The sequence below is a fragment of the Prionailurus bengalensis genome, chromosome D2, assembly GCF_016509475.1.
Source record: "Prionailurus bengalensis isolate Pbe53 chromosome D2, Fcat_Pben_1.1_paternal_pri, whole genome shotgun sequence".
NCBI lineage: Eukaryota > Metazoa > Chordata > Mammalia > Carnivora > Felidae > Prionailurus > Prionailurus bengalensis.
The window spans coordinates 11,734,551-11,750,109 of record NC_057351.1 but is presented as its reverse complement, the minus strand read 5'-3'; the positions used below and the strand labels follow the sequence as shown (position 1 = coordinate 11,750,109).

Sequence of the window (15,559 nt, the reverse complement as noted above, 5' to 3'; positions counted from 1 at the left end):
TAAAATATATAAATGAAAGATTTTTGTTCATTAAACAGACATAGAAATCTGATCTTAAATGATACCTACAGGGTGGAGGCATTTAAAAACAATTTCGTATCCATCCATGTATTCATCTCTATTGGAGTAACACTATGTGATTTGACTTTGGAGGTATGAATTGAATCTAAGACTAAGGGGAAAAAAATCTGGGGCATCCGTGTCCACAAGTTTTGCTTATTGACAATTTTATGTATGGGGAAGCATTGGTTTTTAGAGAATTTGTGGAGAAGTTTGAACACTAACAAAAACAGTAAGTTGCCTATTTACAAAAAGAATAATCCAGATGTCTTCAGACTGACAGACACAACCTCCATATCAAGAAAGAAGCTGGAAGAAAATAATTGTGAAACCTTTTGATGAATATTTGAACAAGAGCAGTAGTAAACAGCATGGCTTTGCGAAGAACAAATCCTGTCAGACTAAATTAATCTCCTCCTATGACAGAATGACAAGTCTCTGGTTTGAGGGAGAGGTAAGAGATATTCACTATCATGACTTCAGCAAGGATTTTGATTTCTGCTTGGGAAGCAAGTAAATAGGTTAATTCCAGGCAATGGTGACTAGTTAAGAAGGAAATAGGACAGAATATCGAGAAGAGAGGTCAGGGGGGTTTCTTGGAGAGGATGCTTGAGCAATCACAAGGAGCCAGGCATGCAGCGGTCCAAGGGGGAGAGCCCCATGGAGCGAGCAGCTGGTGGGTGACCTTGCCCTCTTTGGTGGGTAGAAAGAAGTCCAGTGGGGTTGAACTGTAGTGAACAAAGGCGGAATATGGATGACAAGGGGGCTCAGAAGAAACAGAGGATGCAGGACCTTGAGGGTGGGGGATAGAGGGTACGGATTTTATTTAAGGGCAGTGGGAAGAGGTTTGGAGATTGTAAGCAAGGAATAACATCCATTTTACTTTTGTAAAGGGTCCCCTTGGCTGCTGTGTGGGGTGACAAGAGTGGGTGACAGGGGAAGTAGAGAGAGGTGACAGAAGGAGAGCAGAGGGCGAAGCCTTGGACTAGGATGCTGGTTGTGGGCATAGTTCAGAGGGCCAGATCTGGAACACAGTTAGAGGTAGGACTTGCCATGGATAACACATGGGGAGTGAGAAAAGAGAGTTGACCCAAGGGTTATGCCTGGGTCTTTGGCTTGATCAACCGTGCACCACCATTAGCCCAGATGGGAGAAGACTCAAGAAGGAGTGGTTTGGGGCAGAAATTTGGGGAATTGTTAGTTCTGTTAGGGATATGTCGTATCTGACTGTCTGCGCTCCATCCACATGGTAGTTGGATACTCCCACCAACTACTCTGGAGCTCAAGCAGCACGGTTAGTGGTGGAGACAGACCGTTTATAAGTCACAGCATAGAGATGATATTGAGATGACCTCATTTGGATTCTCAGGATTTCTCTGTGAGGTAGCTCTACCCAGCAGCAATAGGTGAGTGGTGGGTATGTAGTGGTCCAGGTGTGACCAGATGTGTCTGTAGAACCCAAAGTCCAGGCAGAACAAGAGCAATAGGAGGACAGGTTACATCAATAAGAGGGATTCCAGAGGCTCCTGGGTGGCTCATTTGGGTAGGCATCCGACTCTTGATTTCGGTTCAGATCACGATCTCAGGGTTCATGGGTTCGAGCCTTGCATTGGGCTGCACATTGAAGGCACAGAGCCTGCTTGGGATTCTCTCTCTTCCTCTCTCTGCCCCTCCCCTGCTCGCTCTCTCACACCCTCTCTCTCAAAATGGATAAATGAACATAAAGAGAGAGAGAGAGAGGGCTCCAGGGCCAATCTCTGTCCCACGAGCATAGCTTTACCAGATTTAGCAAATAAAAATATTGCATGGGACAATCTTATACTAACACATTGATTTGTTATTTATCTGAAATTAAAATGTAATTGGATGTTCTGTATTTTATTTGGCAACCCTAGTTGAACATCTAAAAGAGTCTGAAGCCTTCCATATATCTTCCTCTTTCTCCATCACATACGTCCCCCCCACAGTAGTGCTACTTTTTAGTACGTTGGGTTATAATGCTGTAAACCTCTTTCCCCTCTTGGACTTTGTGTGTTTCCTTCTACAACCTTGTACAACCCTTATACTGGAAGACCAGAGCTAAGTAAAGGACATTCTAACATTCATCTTTTGCTTGTTTGTTTTTTTGTTTGTTTGTTTTCTCCTGTTCCATGAATAAAATCTCAGGCCCCTAATGGGGGCCCCTCTTGTCACTTTTAGTCATAAGATCAGTCTTGGTTCAATACCAGAATGTTTAGGCCAGTTTTATAGTCATGACTTTAAACTTCATCTCCTCTCTTGGAGCTTAGGAGCATCTGGCAGGGAATCCTAAAGGTGGGGATGATGGGGTCCGCTTCTCTCTTATTTTCCTACCTTATCCCTGTCCTTCTCCCCTCTCTCCTCCTCCAGGCTTGGAAAGTGTCACTGAGAGGGAGAAAGAACTGGAAGGAAGCATGAGTAAAGTTACTCCCATTTGGCAGATCCTTAAAGGTGATTCTTTCTCTCTGAGATGCCTTCAGGGGTTTTTCAGAGGGCCCACCCCGCCTTCCCTCTGCTCCCTATAAGCAGCCATGCCCCTCCCCACTTCCCCCTCCCCTCCTAGTTTATGCTTCCATCTCTAGTCTCTGTGCTGTGGTCGTCTTGCCCTGGTGGGAAGTCCTCTTGGGTCCGGTGCCCTTAAAAAACAACAACAACAAAAAACCCTAACTTGCAGGAAAATGCCTCTGATTGTGCTAAATGCATCAGGCTGCTGGTGTGGCCTTGTCCCTTCCCCAGGGGAAGCCTCTCACTATTTGCCTTTCTCAGGCCGGAATCAGATATGAATCTCTAGGGGACCCACATCACACTTTCTGTATCCCCTCATTGGCTTTGAGTGAGGGATGCACCTGTCCTCTCCTCCCCCCCCAGACAGGGCGATAGATCCAGGATTTTGGCAGCACTCCACCTTCTCCAAAGACATCAGATCTCTCAGCCACTTCAGACTCGACCCTTTTATATCCACAAGCACTAAGGGCTTCAAGGTCAGTTTCCAGCACCTTCTCTGCAAGTCCTACATGGGTGTTCTGGATCTCCTCTTTATTATGTGGGAGTCTTTGCCACTTATTTTGTTGCTTTTGGCTTGGGTGCCTTAGCTGAAGTGGTAGGTGAAAGATTATCGTCTTACCATCTTTTGTTATATTTGTTTCTTTAGCCCCTAGTTCTGTGCCTAGTGTAGAGTAGACACCCAACAACTGTTTTTCGAACCAATTAATTATTAATACGAAACTACAGTTAGGAAAGGAGGTTGGCAATTCCCAATCCAGACAATCCATTAGTCTAGCACATGCAATTCCCTGAACCCTGAGATTTCACAATCGAAATGAGATGGGACATGAGGGAATTCAGAGTGTCCGCTCAATTCCTGGCTCCCCTAAGCACAATATGAAAGAACATTAGTGACGGGCTCTTATGTAATGCGTTGGGCCATTTCAGTTGAAGTGGATCTTACGATGGTGCCACCACTTTTCAGCTTCTTAGGTCCACCCCTGAGACCTCTCCTTCTGCCTTGGTCCTTCCTGTATTCCTCAATCACGAGGACCACTCTTTCTGTGTTCACTGATCCCCCAAATCTGGATGACACCTTCTTACCATTCAGCTTACAAATCACTTCCTCCCTATCATCCTCACAAGCCTGCCCGCCCCCACCACCCCCAACTCTTCATCCTAAGTACCTGTCACAGCACTTACCTTTGTGCATTGTGTACCCCTGGAAGCTACAGAAAGGCCAGCACTGTCTCATTCACTCTGCATTCCAAGAAGAGAGCGCAGAACAAGGCAGTAAGGAATAATGAATAAGTGAGTGAATGAATGAATGAATGAATGGGCACTAGAATATCAGTTGTAAAGCCTCCTAGGTTGGGTTTCACAGTGGATCTCTCCTGGCCTATAGCCTTCAGCTCTTGTCATACCCCAACATATGTCAAAGGGAGGGTGTTGGCTTGGGCAACCTCATCCTTTATGACTCCCATTGGTGGCACAGTGCACCGGCTAACTCAAGTTTAAGTAGAGAATTGTGCCCAAGTATCACATCACAGAGCTTGATCAATTATTTTCATCTTGAGGTCCATAGATCCTTTTCTCAAACTCATATTCCTTAGTTTCACCATCTTTAGAAATGTCACCGTGATCATGGCATCCAATGGCAAATTAAAAAATGTAATTCTGTTTGTATCATAACACTGTTACTCAGTTAGTATGTAGTTGAGCACTGTAGAAGTCAGTGTTCAAATTCTTCTGGACTTTCTACTCTTCCAAAAGTATTACAGCATTGGATGAGCATGTCACCTTCTCTTTTCCCAGCACCACCTGTGCCCCCAGACAAATGGATCTCTTATTGTCAAATCAAGTTGAAGCTAGAATATGGTAAGCACTTGTAGCTTAAAAAAATCAGTATGTTTTGTGTAGAAGAAGTTTAGTATGTGTGACATACTAAACTGAATATTAGCAAAATAGCAAGAGGCTATTTTGGTGAATTACATATTAATTTTCTTAGGTTTATGGTGAATGCCTGAAGTATTTCCATTTGGGAACTAAGCAAATGGATGTCTTGATTTGATGACATAAAATATATTTCTTAAGGGATTGAGGACGTTCTTGAGACCACCCTCTTAACCATAAAGTTGTAAAAGTATGTACTTATCTCACACATAAAGACAATTATAAGGAGGTTGAGGCCAAATATATTGGTTGTCTACCCAATGTTCATGTTCATATACTTTCTTACCAACGGATCCATGATTTTGTAGAGGCTGTAATATAACCAGCTAAAACCTGTATTTCATAGCCTCTCATATAAAGAAAGACCACATTCTGGTCAATGAGATAGAAATGAAGGTTATTTGTGGGGATTCTAGGAAAACTCCTTACAGGGTGGGTTAACTCATATGGCCTGTGCCCTTTGTCCCACCATACACCCCTTACTCCCATTTGGAATGGTGCTACAGCAGCCATTTGCGACAATGAGGCTTGACTCCGTGACCTAAGGATGATGGAGCTGAAACATACAAGGACGACAGCACACTGATAACATCACAGGAGCCACTGCACCAGTTTTGGATTGCCCAGTTTTAGATTTGTTAGTTTCAGGCATGTTACATGAGAGAAACAATCCCCTGTGTTGCTTAATCTCCTGATTTTTAGGTCTTTGTTCCTTGTAACCAAAAACATTCTAAAAGACAGTGGCATATTTGTGGGAATGTAGTTCATCTACCAAAGAAACTCTTTACATATAAATAAGCATGACAAAATTAGAAAAATTTTTATTTTTGAAGTTGTTGCACTGAACATACCATCTGATTGATTGTATTTCAGAGAATATAAGTAATTTTAGTTCTAAATTTAAATCACGTACACACACACACACTCTTCAGTGACTGTGTCCATATTCCAGGCATTGTGTTCTGCAAATTATATTCATTATCTCACATGATGTTCACAGTAAGCCTGTGAGGTAGTATTATTATGATGCTCATCTTATACGTGGGGACACAGAAGTTTAGACTATCAAGTAACTTCATAGTAAGTGGCAAAGAAAGGCCTGGAACTGAGTTTGTTTAGCCTCAAAGCCCACACTTATGATTGCTACCTTGTCCTATTTCCTGGGACGTGAACAGACGAGCACGAGCCCCTTTGTTGGAGACAGTCACCAGCTCAACAGCAAGGGTGATGGAATACAGGATGCCTGTGTGTGTGTGTGTGTGTGTGTGTGTGTGTGTGTGTGTGTATGAAATCCATGAAGTTGTACCTCTGGGCAAAATTCAACAGATAAAGATACTCAGATGATTCCTAACACCCCAGAAGTTGGCATGCATAGAGCACGGAGATTCAGGTTAGATGTTAAAGTGTGTAGCCAACTAGGCTTAGTTTAAACCAGACTGAGCGTGTTAGGGCCTTTTCCTGAAAACAACGGTGGGCGTTCCCTCTTGGAATGGGGCAGGATACATAACCATGTTTACTGCCTCCCTGGCCTCATTGCCCACCACTCCCCCGCTCTTTTGCTCTATGTACTACACGGCCCTTCTTGCCATCCTACAAACAAGGCAGCTCACCTCAAAGCTTTGGCACACACCAGTCCTTCTGCATGGAATGCTCAGCCTCTAGAAAGCCACGAGGCACATTTCTTCACTTGACTCAAGTCACTGCCATGTGACTATACCAGCCTTCCCTTGACCACTTTATCTGCAAAATGGTCTCTTCTGTCACTCTCTGTCTCCTTATCTTGCTTTATATTTCTTCATAGCATTGAATGTATCTGACATCTAGATTTATTTATTTAGATCGATCCCCTTCCTTAGAAGAAGCCCCAAGATCACGGACCTTATGCATTATTCACTAAGACAAGGCCTGCTCCAGTAAGTATTTGTTGAATGAATGAATTAATGAATGAATGAGTGAAGAGTGAGTTCAAAGAACCTGCTCATGTGTTGTGTTATTACATGAAAACTTGGAAGACATTAGGGAGATTGGTCCTATTTGGGGGTAGATTCTAGATTCACAAAGGTTTCTGGGTTACTTTTGTGTTGTGAGCACATCAAGGTGGTTAGTACCTTGCAACTCATGAATGACCTCCGTGTAGGGGAAGAGATAGAAGGAAGAATGGTGTTTCCAAATTTTCTCAAAAGGAAAATAAAGCTGGAAAATTGTGTACAAAGTGGTAGCAGTGACCTGCAGTCTATGACCATGGAGAATAGAGATTCTTAATTACTACATGTGAAGAATGAGCACAATAAGAAGTAGAAGCCTCTAGATGGTTGTTAGTGCATTTGGGGATACTATCCTTAGACATGTGACTAGAATCCTGGACAATATGGGATGAAGGGCCGTGATTCACAGAAGGGAGTTACCATCTCTTGCCAGGGTAATCCAAAGCTCAGAAGTGGGCTTTGAATTACTCCTTGGAGAATGGAACAGATCTTGACAAGATTTTGTGGCGCTAGGCAGCAGAAGAAACAGCAAAAGAAAAGGCATGATTGCTTAATGCCCATATTTTATCTGAAGAACAGTAGCTTGGTTTGGGACCAACACCAGAGAGTACTCGAAAGTAAATATTGGAGGGGCGCCTGGGTGGCGCAGTCGGTTAAGCGTCCGACTTCAGCCAGGTCACGATCTCGCGGTCCGTGAGTTCGAGCCCCGCGTCGGGCTCTGGGCTGATGGCTCGGAGCCTGGAGCCTGTTTCCGATTCTGTGTCTCCCTCTCTCTCTGCCCCTCCCCCGTTCATGCTCTGTCTCTCTCTGTCCCAAAAATAAATAAACGTTGAAAAAAAAAATTAAAAAAAAAAAAAAAGAAAGTAAATATTGGAAAGGAATCTGGAAGGCTTTATCATGGAGACCCTCAAACACCAGACTGAGGGGTTTGAATGTAATATGGTAGGTATCTGGAAGTCATTCTTCAATGGCTCCAATTCCTACTGTGCAAGGAAGTGGCTAGTGGTAAGTATTGTTGTAGGAGGTTATTCTGGTAGAGTCTGGAAGATGGCTCACGGTAAAAAGAACAAAACCCAGGAAGACTAGTTAAAAAGTTAGTGAAATAATTGGGGACCTAAGACAAGAATCAGAAAGATGTCTCTTGACCCAGGAAAGGACACTGATGTTAGGTGGCGAAGGTCAGGGAGTGTCTTAGTCTGCTCTGGCTGCCATAACAAAATCCCACAAACTGAGCAGGCTGCCTAACCAATAAAATTTTATTTCTCAAGGTTCTGGAGGTGCTCCCAAGGTAGGTTTCATTCTAAGGGCTCTTTTGGCTTTTAGGTAGCTGCTATCTCACTGTGTGCCCACAGGACCTCTGTATTCTCCTTTCCTCTTTTTATAAGGGCATTAATCCCATCATGGGACCCCCCCCTCTCTCATGACTGTATCCAAACTTCATCACCTCCCAAAGGCCCCACCTCCAATACTGTCATATTCGGGGTTAGGCTTCAATGAATAAATTTGGGATCCCACAAACATTCAGTCTATAGTAGGGAGGAATCAAAGAGGATGATTAGCTTTTGGATCCTAGTTTTGGTACAATAGGCATAGGCAAACCAGGAGGAAGACCCGCCTTAGGGAGTATATGACAGCCATAATGACTACTTGTGCAGGCACTGAGGCAGTTTGTGGTGGAGAGGTCTCTGGGGAGCCCATGGCTCCTCAGGAACCCTTTTTCAGCAGAGAAGGGCTCAATTAGCAAACTTTTAGTCATGTAAGGTCAACCCCCCTCATGGTGTCAGGGGCTCTGCTGACCCCAAGAGATAGATCGTGTTCACTTTTATCATCTGTATGCAGTTTGGTCTTGACCCTGGATAGCAGAATACTAATTATAGTTTGCGGCTTCCAAATGGTAAGCTCAACTTAGGGAACTGATACGATAGTGACGAATAACTTTCAAGTCTTGAAAAACTGATCTCCCCTAAGAACCCAAACTACAGGCCAGGACACAAGTTGGATTTTATTTCTGATCACATAGTAATCCCTGTTTCCTTTTCCAGAACTCATTTGGCATCCCATGAGCTCACAGGACCCCTAGGGTTGGTATGAAATCAGGAATAAATCTCCAGGGGCTGCCAGGACCTTTTTTAGTTTGTGTTAGTCTAGACTCTTCTGTGGTTTCTATGCTGGGTGGGGGAGGGCCAATGGCATGGAGCAGTGACAAAGATCTAAGGTTTGGAGACCCCTGACCCTGGCCTCACCACTCAGCAGCTGGATGATCTCAGTCTTTACTTAGCTTTTCTAAGTCTTGCTATAAGTCTAGTCTGCTATAAAGATGGAAAGAAACAATAAAATTAAGTGCCTGGAGCACTTGCTCTGGGAGTAAATGCTCAGTGAATGAGCCTTTGTCATCATCACCATCAATCACCATGACCATGGCCATCACCATTACTATCATCATTTTGATGCCATTCCTGACCACCTTGCATCAATGCAGACCCAGAGATTCAGGCTATGCCCTCCAAGGATTTGCTGGAGTTTGTTTTTAGTTCAGGTCTACATCAGAACTGTACTATTTTAGGATACATGTACTAAAGATGGAAATACAGTGGACATTTTCTAAACTTTTCTTTGTCAACTTCTGAAACAGGATAGGAAGAGATGCTGTGAAAACCTCCTTATTCCCAATTGAAATTGGGAATCTGAGTTGATAAGCAGTAGGCTCACCCTTCAGATCCTGGGTCCTCTCCAGCCCAATTTCATCATGATCTAATGACAATAGCAGAGGCTTTCCCCTCAGCATTAGGGTCTTTAATTTATAACTGAAAGAAGCTGAACTAAAATGATAACACTGAGTATTTTAGCTCATTTTCTGTAGAAATCTTCAGCAAGAAGTTACTTTTTCTAATGCTCATGTATATCATTGGTGAGTTTAGTAAGTTGTGCATGTAAATGAAAAATCTCATTACTTGTCTTAATTTTTTCTTCTTTAAGGATGTCTAGAGTTCTGCCTAGGGAATAGTGGGCTACACTGGCCCACTCTGAGTTGATGATTGTAGAAAAATTCTAATTGAAAACAAAACAGGAAGTGATGGTTTCCCCCCTCACTTGCAGGATATAATATTGATCATAAAGTAAAACACCATTCAGATATGGACTAAAACATATGGAGATAACATCCTCTCAATGATTTTATAATCAATAAAGTCCTAAAATGGAGTGTTATGGGAAACAGGTATGTTTCTACAGAGTACAAAGATTACAATAAAGCAATATTAAGATGACAAATTTCAGTAACAAAAAGCAAAAAAAAATTATATGTAATATTGATATAAAAAAAGAAACATTTTCGTAAGAACTACAAGAACCAGGGGGAACCTGAGTGGCTCTGTCAGTTAAGTGTCCAAATCTTTTTTTTTTTTTAATTTTTTAATCTTTATTTATTTTTTGAGAGAGAGAGACAGTGTGTGAGCAGGGGAGGGGCAGAGAGAGAGGGAGACACGGAATCCGAAGCAGGCTCCAGGCCCTGAGCTGTCAGCCCAAAGCCCGACTCAGGGCTCAAACTCACGAACCGTGAGATCATGACCTGAGCCGAAGTCGGACGCTCAACCGACTGAGCCACCCAGACGCTGCAAGTGTCCAACTGTTGATTTCAGCTCAGGTCATGATCCCAGGGTCGTGGGACTGAGCCCCACCCACGTGGGGCTCCGTGCTGAGCATGGAGCCTGCTTAGGATTAACTTTCTCTCTCCCTCGCCCCTCTCCCCTCTCCCCCGCTCACTTCTCTCTCTCTCTCAAATAAAAATAAATAAAGCACTATAAAAACCAGAGATATTAAGTGTTGGATGCTTATGGAATTTCTAAATAGACAAAATCTTTTTTTCTATTTTATGAAGTATAATTTTGTGCCTGTGAAAATATGTACGAGCTACCCCCAATAGCTTAAGTCTACAATAAGAATTAAAGACATTGAACGTAAATTTTAAGCTGTAACCAAAATAGTTCCTTCTCTCAATTAAAATTATGTTCAAAATGGAGATAAGTTCGCATTCTATCATGCCATGATACTTCCAGTCAAAATCAATTTTTCTTGCCATGGTTGTTCACCAGAAGAAACTAGGAAATCATATCCGAACTAAACAAACTGAACCCGTCAGCTTTTTTAGTTTTAATTTACATTCCAGTTAGCTATCATACAGTGTTATATTAGTTTCAGGTGGCCACTTTAGTGATTCAGCACTTGCATACATCACCCTGTGCTTGTCACAACAAGTGCACTCCTTAATCCCCATCACCTGTTTTACCCATCCCCCTACCCACCTCCTCTCTGGTGACCCATCAGTTTGTTCTCTGTAGTTAAGAGTCTGTTTCTTGGTTTGCCTCTCTTGTTTTTTTTCTCTATGATCATTTGTTTTGCTTCTTAAATTCCACACATGAATGAGATCGTATGATCTGACTGACTTAATTCACTTAGCATAATACTCTCTAGCTCCATCCATGTCAATGCAAACGGTAAGATTTCATTTTTTCATGACTGAATTATATTCCATTATATATATGTATATATACCATATATATACACCATTATATATATACATATATATATGTATATATACACACACACCACATCTTCTTTATCCATTCATCAGTCAGTGGACATTTGGGCTCTTTCCATAATTTGTATTATAGATGATGTTGCTATAAACATTGGGGTGCATTTATCCCTTTGGATTAGTGTTTTTGTATTCTTTGGGTAAATACCTGGGTAACCCAATTGCTGGATTATAGGGTGGTTCTATTTTTAACTTTTTGAGGAAACTTCACACCGTTTTCCACAGTGGCTGCACCAGTTTGCATTCCCACCAACAGTGCAAGAGGGTTCCTTTTTCTCCACATCCTCGCCAACACCTGCTATTTCTTGTGTTGTTGGTTTTAGCCATTCTGACAGGTGTGAGGTGTTATCTCATTGTAGTTTTGATTTGCATTTCCCTGATGATCAGTGGTGGTAAGCATCTTCTCATGTGTTGAAACAGTTTTAAAAAATATTTCAAAAATTCCCCTAGCTTTTAGTAACTTATTAGTGTTCTTGTGAAAATCATCTAAATTTTTATAATTACGAAATACAGAAAACATATCAGAGTACCAAAAATAGTATTCATGCATATACTTATCACCAATATTAGATCACATGCTATATTTCCTTTAGTTCTTTAAAAAATGAATATTATGATCAAACATGTTTTTATACTTCTAGTACAGATTAGAGATCTATAAACCTCATAGTATTGTATTTTTATGTTCAAGTCCACACAAATGTATGTTTTACAAAATTTCTCTGCTCGATTTGCTACTGAAGACTTACAATATGGTGAATATTAAGTACTCAGGCCATTTAACATGCTATCACTTGAGAGAATTAAAGAAGTAAATATAACTCTTGGTAGAAAAATGTATAGCTTAGCTAATATGCCAAAACGTAAAACCAGTGAGTTAGAGTTTTTATATTTTACCTACTATGTGGGTAGAATGGAGTAATTCTCAAACATACAATGTGCATGTTCAATTAAGAAATGGTCTATGTAGGCATAGTTATGCATAAAATACAGAAAAATTCAATTTTATGTCATAAATTTGGAAGATCAAACTATTTAATGTGAAATTATGAGCCAATTTCAGAGTATAGTCATCCTTCATGGAGGACTTTTACCTTTAGTGAGGACTCTGCTCATTTAGAGATTCCTAGGAGTAAAAATACACATAAATCGTAATGGTTTAAGATTTAGTTGTCGTGGATCACTGTACAAGAATATGTCAAGCACTTTAGGTGACTAGTATCATTGAACATAACAGAACATTCCTACTCTTACAGGGGAGGGAGAATATTTATCACACCTGTTCTTTTTGGTATTCATTTTACTAGAAACAGGCAAAACCAGCTTAGCAAGTATAAAGTTGAGGAGAGCTGAAAATAAGATGTACGCTGCATAGAACTTGCTGGTAGGTTTTAGTAGCTCATTCGATGCCGCAAAATGTGTAATGTTAGGTAAACTGATGCAAAACCTTAATTTTACTGTTCTTTAATCTTTGTAGGACTGACGTTTGGAAACTTCGCGTATGCTTATTAAGTATCTTAGGTAGCTGCGGTGGGCTAGGGACAAGAGATTAGTGCTTCTTGTCCACATCGTCTCAGACACCCTGCATTTTGTTAAGTCACAGCCCTTTGTCAAATGGCGACGTGGTGAGCTATTGGGTGGATTTGTGCGAGGTAAAGATATTGTGATATATGGTGAGGTGTTCAGATGTTCTGAATTTCTTCAGAAATAAATGGGTACCAAAGTCTATTTAGCTCATCAGCGATTCAAGTTTATTTGATCCCCCCCTTTCCTGCAGTTCCTAGTCGAATCAGAGTTTATACTCTGTTGTCTGCCTCGCACTACAGGTGTCTGCCATAGGCACTCCCCACATACTCGCGGAATGAATTTGTTCCAGTTCTGTGCACCGCGCACTTTGTACGGATGGCCTGTGAAAAGCAAGGTACACCGAGACTAGATATTGCAGAATCCCCTTGTCGGTCAGAAGTAGAGGAAATCCAAGTTTTAAAATACCCTGTGTTGGGTGACTTAATTTTCGATTACCCACTCCGTGCGTCCAGCTGAAAGATGATTCTTGCGCGCCGTCCGGGGTGCCGCGCGAGTTACCGCCGCAGCCCCCTCCGGGAGGAGAGAACGCTGAGCCCCGGGTTTCACCGAAGGTCAGAGGGGCGGGCGGACCCGCGGAGGTGGAAGGCTGCGCGCTCCTCGGTGCTCGGGGCCCCGATACCCAGGGCAGCCAGTAAGCGGCGCTGGGCCTCGGGTTTGGCGGGCCCGAGCGGCGGGCTGCGGATTACCTGCAGCAGAGGGGAGCCGGCGAGCTCCTCCCCGCCCGCCGCCCCCACTCCCCGCCCCCACCGCGGCACCAGCCGGGGCTCCGCGGGCTGGGCGCACTCGCTCGGAGGAGCCGGGGCCGAGCAGTCGGCCGCCGCGGGCAGGGAGCGCGGGGCCGGCGCGGCTGGGCTGCGGGGTCGCCCTCCTCCCGCACAGTGCGGCGCAGGGAGGCTCCCGCCTCGGCCGCCCCCGCCCGCGCCTCCTCCTCCGCTCTGCAGGCGGGGACCGCCCGGCGCTCGCACCCGGCCGCCGCGGCCCCCTCCGCCCCCGGCTCCGGGCGGCGCAGCGGCAGCGGCGGCAGCAGCAGCAGCGGCGGCGGCGGGAGGCAGCGCGAGGGGCCGCCGCCGGGCTCCGCGGGGCTCGGGAGCCAGCCCCGGCGAGAAGGCGCGGAGCCATGGCCGATGGGGGCGAGGGCGAGGACGAGATCCAGTTCCTGCGAACTGTAAGCGGCACGCAGCCCGCGTTTCCCCCGGGGGCCGGGGCCGGGCAGAGCGGCGGGGGCGCGCGGGCGGGGCGGGGTGCCCCCGGGGCCCCGGGGGAGCCGTGTGGGGGCGACCGGAGGGAAGGGTGCGTGTCCGTGCGCGCGTGGGGGAAGCCGGGGCCGGAGCGCGGCGGGAGCGCTGAGAGCGGGCGGGAGGCGCGCAGCCTCCGGTCCCGGGGCGCCGAGGACCGGCGCCTCGCAGCCGCCGGAGTCCCGGAGGAGGGCCCGTCCGGCCTGACCCGTGGCGGGGCTTGCGCCTTCCGGATCGCCGCTGGGGGTGGTTGGTGGTGCGGGCCGGGGGGCCTGTGGGGCCCCGGGACGAGGGCTGTCGCCGGAATTCCGCCGCGGCGCGGTTTCCCCGGCTTGCGGGCTGGACCCGCGCGCTGTCGCGCAACCCCGGGACTCGCCTACTTGGCGTAGAGCGCGCCGCGGTCGGCTGGTCCCGGAGGAGGTGCGGGACGCGGCCCCCTCCCCCCCCCAATCTCCCCCAAGTCAGGGTGCTGCGGAGGGGAGGAGGAATCGCCCCGGTGGTCACCGAGGTTCCCTGGCACGCGGGCCACGGTGCTGCGACCGTTTGCAGAACGTGGAAGGGATGGGAAGCGAGTGTGTGTGTGTGTGTGTGTGTGTGCGCGCGCGCACGCGGGGGTGGCGGGGACATTGTGAACGTGTCGTTCTCTCAATGCTGGCTTATTGACTGCCTAGTGCAGCAAAGTGTGAGCGCGTGTGCGTGTGTAAGGGCAGGGTGACTGCCCGGAATTTCCACACTGGGTGGCAGCAGGGAAAGGTTGGCTCCACACTGATAGAATGTTTTTTCTCCTTAAGTACCTCCTGGCGCTGCTCCTTCCCCTCGCTGATTTGTTCGAACGCTGCAGATACTTCCCAGGCTGAGGCATTGCTCACCTCAGAGCTGGGACTGGAGAGCCTCTTGGCAAAAGAAAATGCCGTAACTTCGCGGTAGGAATAACCTAGTTAGCATTTGCAGCACCCTTTCTTCCGTCGTTCCTTTCCCGGCACTTGTTTCCTCCCCTCCGAAAGATTTTTCCTTCCAGGATTCCCCCCCACCCCCGCCCGAGGACTGCAGCTTCTGCTTCTTTTCCTCAACGGTGCAAAAGAGATCACTTCCCAATTACCTGCACGGTCACGAAAATCATAGATTTAAATTTTGAAATATTAGCCAGACAGTAACTTTTAGGTGTGAAAATAGTGTAGATGATGTATACAGGAGCAGAACAAGTGAAAATGGTCAGTTTGTTCAGGAACGTTGTAAGTGGCCATTTTTTTTTTTCTTTTGGTCTTCTAATTTTTGAAGGCATTTATTTTTTCCTTAATATTTACGGTGGGGGTGGAAAGCCTTTGTAAAGGATAAGATCCAGGGTCGGCCTCAAATGGGGAATGATCTGAGCTAACGGCTACACGTTATGCACCATTATATATGCTGTTGGAAGTACAACTGGCCCACGACTGGACTCTGAAGAGCCTGTAGACTAAATCCTTGCTCGTGGGGAATGTTTCAAGCCTACTCATAACACAGTTTTTTTTTTTTTAAGTGAAAAACTGTCCATAAGGTTTAAAAAAAATGAATAAAAGACACATGGAAATAAATATGTTTCTCCAAACCACAACATCTTTCGTTCAAGTGGACAAAGCATTATTTCCTGTGTAATTTTTAAATTG

General features: G+C 45.2%; 1 protein-coding gene across 11 annotated transcripts in view; it reads left to right on the top strand.

The window, feature by feature from the left end:
- Window positions 1-13,692: 13,692 nt before the first annotated feature.
- RYR2 (ryanodine receptor 2) overlaps window positions 13,693-15,559 on the top strand; it is a 756,924-nt gene continuing 755,057 nt past the window's right edge. For all 11 annotated transcript variants that reach the window (XM_043596215.1, XM_043596214.1, XM_043596207.1 and 8 more), the window contains exon 1: window positions 13,693-13,846. In XM_043596215.1, coding sequence (XP_043452150.1) covers window positions 13,799-13,846 — 48 coding nt within the window. In that variant the 5' untranslated portion in view covers window positions 13,693-13,798. The remainder of the gene's footprint in view (window positions 13,847-15,559) is intronic.